This window comes from Octopus bimaculoides, chromosome 3 (genome assembly GCF_001194135.2).
Source record: "Octopus bimaculoides isolate UCB-OBI-ISO-001 chromosome 3, ASM119413v2, whole genome shotgun sequence".
Classification (NCBI taxonomy): domain Eukaryota; kingdom Metazoa; phylum Mollusca; class Cephalopoda; order Octopoda; family Octopodidae; genus Octopus; species Octopus bimaculoides.
In genome coordinates, this window is record NC_068983.1 from 124,117,069 (window position 1) to 124,119,945 (window position 2,877).

Here is a 2,877-nt window from a genome sequence, read left to right on the forward strand (position 1 = left end):
AAGAGCCTCAAAAGGACAAAAGGCAAAGTTGACTTCAGCTGGATTTAGATTCAGAACAAAGAGCAAAGGCATTCTATTTAATACCCTGAAGACGAACAATTATGTATTAAAAGAATTTCTCTACCAGATAAAGTGTTTTACTCAAGTCATTTGGAGATTAGTAGAGCTTTGTGCTATGGCAAGTACCATAATGCAACAGAATAGTAGGATTAAACTTGAAACCTTTTGGTTAGAACTATTATTTAACTATTTTGCCATGACGATTTTACTTGCAGGCAAGAAATGAGGAATAATTGAAAATAACAATATTAATGTCAGATGTGTTTAATAACAATCAGAGAAAAAAAAAACATAAAAAAAAAAAAAAAAAAAAAAAAAAAAAAAAGCTGCAATATTGTTTTCCACTGAATTTTTTTGTGTATACAAATTTTAGGCAAAATATGACTGCAAAGAATATAGCATGAGATGGTAGAAGAAAACCTTTAAATAACACGTGACTTGGCCAGTAATGAAATAAAAGCTATATGCATATGTTTAATATGCTTCACCAGGAGCTCTAATATCATCAATCTTCAAGATCATACGAACTAACTGCGTAGCCAACATTATCTGTTGTTTCTTGGCAGTAAGTGTTTCCAACACATGTTGCTCTTTCATATCTGCATTTGGAAGAAAAAGAAATATTCACATGAGATAAAGTTACATATAATTCATGAAATTACTGTTTCATTACATTACCATAAACAGTTTATTTTATAAGTGGTATATATTGAAATGACAGTATACTATATTTAAAAACAGTATGTGTAAGTGGGGAGTTGAAATAGAAAAACTACAAAGTCTACTTGAAGTACATCCTTCAGTCCTATGCCGAAAGTGCAACTGTAACCAGGTTAAAAACTGTAATACATATAATACTGCTGTTTGGGATTGAAAATTGGAACAAAGCACTCTTCTGTGTGAGTTTAACTGTATTTTAGGAAGAACTCCCTGTCGAAAGATCTCTTGCTTGCTGATTTTTTTTGTTTTTATCAAACAAATTCCGAGGAATTTTCCTTTTTCTATTTCTGAGTATAATGGTAGTTAATACCTCAAGCAGAGAGTTAAAATTTGGAGATATTTTAAAAGTGGGGCCTCTCAGCATATTGGTAAGTGTAATTATAATAATAAGAGGACTAATTTGTTGGGCTTTAGAAAACCTCTGAATGGAGGAGATGAAGGCATATACTGGAATGCTTTTTTGAATGGAAGTTGTGCAGCTTCCAAATTACAGAAACGAACTGGAACACCAAGTCGGATCTGAGACAAGAAATCAATGCTCAAGAATAGATGTCTTATAAATATACATGTAATCCACTTTCAACCTATTTGGGCAGGTGAAAGTGAAAAAACAACAAGTAAAAACTATTTTCACAACATATACCAATGATCATTATATTATTCTTTTATTTGTTTCAGCCATGCTGGAGCACCGCCTTTATTCGAACAGATCGACCCCAAGACTTATTCTTTGTAAGCCTAGTACTTATTCAAGCAAACACTGCAAAGTGGTTGGTGTTAGGAAGGGCATCCATGTTGTAAGAAGTATTGTAAAACAGGTGGTGTTATGAAGGGCATTTGGCTGGAAAATACTGCCTAAAAAGTCCAACTGAAACTTTGCCAGCAAGGAAAAGTAGGGACAAAAAAAAAAAAAAAAAAAAAAAAGTTACTGCTTTGTCCTCAATATGTATGAGAGAGAGAGAACACCTCTTAGTTTGTTTTTTTTAAATTAACCTATTAAATTGAGAGGATTAAAATATTTGTCAACCAAAACTATTACAAAGAATTTAAATGACAAACATTTGGAACAGTTATTGAGTTTTACCTGAAGTTCCTTTACTTAAGCAATCAATTCCTAGTCTACAATTTTTCTCATTTAATTGTCTTGACTTGACTTCTGATAATGTTCGAATGGATGACAGTCCACTATTTTCTGCCAAAGCCAATGGAATTGATTCTAATGCTTCAGCAAAAGCTCTCATAGCATATTGTTCAATAGTTGAAATCTGAAAGGGCAATTTTTACTATCAATATCATAAGTGCCATAAGAATCTAATATAGAAACAGTTAAAAAAATAGAAGAAAAAGTTTAATAAAGACAAATTTATTATATAAAAACAAATTAAGGTAAATGAAAAATAATGCTGAATTAAAATTTTCTGAGAAAACTTATAACACATTACAAAACATTAACTCTAAGAACACATAATTAACATTGCTTGAGCATGAATATAAGTAACAAATATTTGTTTATCAACTTATGATATTGCTTGGTACTATAGTTTTACAAAAACAGGAACCATTTAGCTGTTTTATAACACTAAGTTATTTTTAATAAATAGTAAACAGAAAAATAAATTACTTTGTCAGTCATCTGCTCCACTGCCAATGAACAAGAAATTTCAGCTGCTCCACCACCATAAACAATGCGATTATCTTTCAAAATATTGCGAATGACACACAATGCATCATGAAGACTCCTCTTTGCTTCTTCAATGATCTTAAGTTAAAAAGTAAAATTACAATTTATTTTATAAGTATTCGTCAAAATCAGTCCATCATCAATTATTACAATGTTAATGATATATATATATATATATATATATATCTCATCATCATCATCATCATCATCATATATGTATAAATATTTTGCTTTTGTAAATCATCTTTAACTCAAAGGTAAAGCTATAAATAATAGCATAGAGGGAAACAAAGTTGACGGCTGTTGGTAGGACATGAACCTACATCTATAAATATGATTGATGAGCTAATCACTATACAAAGCAATACTTTAAATTTTCACAATCTATTTTAGAAGTTTTGCTCTTAGCTAAATAT

General features: G+C 30.3%; 1 protein-coding gene across 1 annotated transcript in view; it reads right to left on the bottom strand.

Moving 5' to 3' along the window:
- Positions 1 to 353: 353 nt before the first annotated feature.
- The window catches only part of LOC106883023 (T-complex protein 1 subunit epsilon), a 13,194-nt gene continuing 10,670 nt past the window's right edge, over positions 354 to 2,877 (bottom strand). The window contains exons 8-10 of the mRNA XM_014933883.2: positions 2,402 to 2,539; positions 1,865 to 2,045; positions 354 to 659 (exon numbers count right to left, since the gene is read on the bottom strand). Of these exons, the coding sequence (XP_014789369.1) occupies positions 535 to 659; positions 1,865 to 2,045; positions 2,402 to 2,539 (444 nt within the window). The 3' untranslated portion in view covers positions 354 to 534. The remainder of the gene's footprint in view (positions 660 to 1,864; positions 2,046 to 2,401; positions 2,540 to 2,877) is intronic.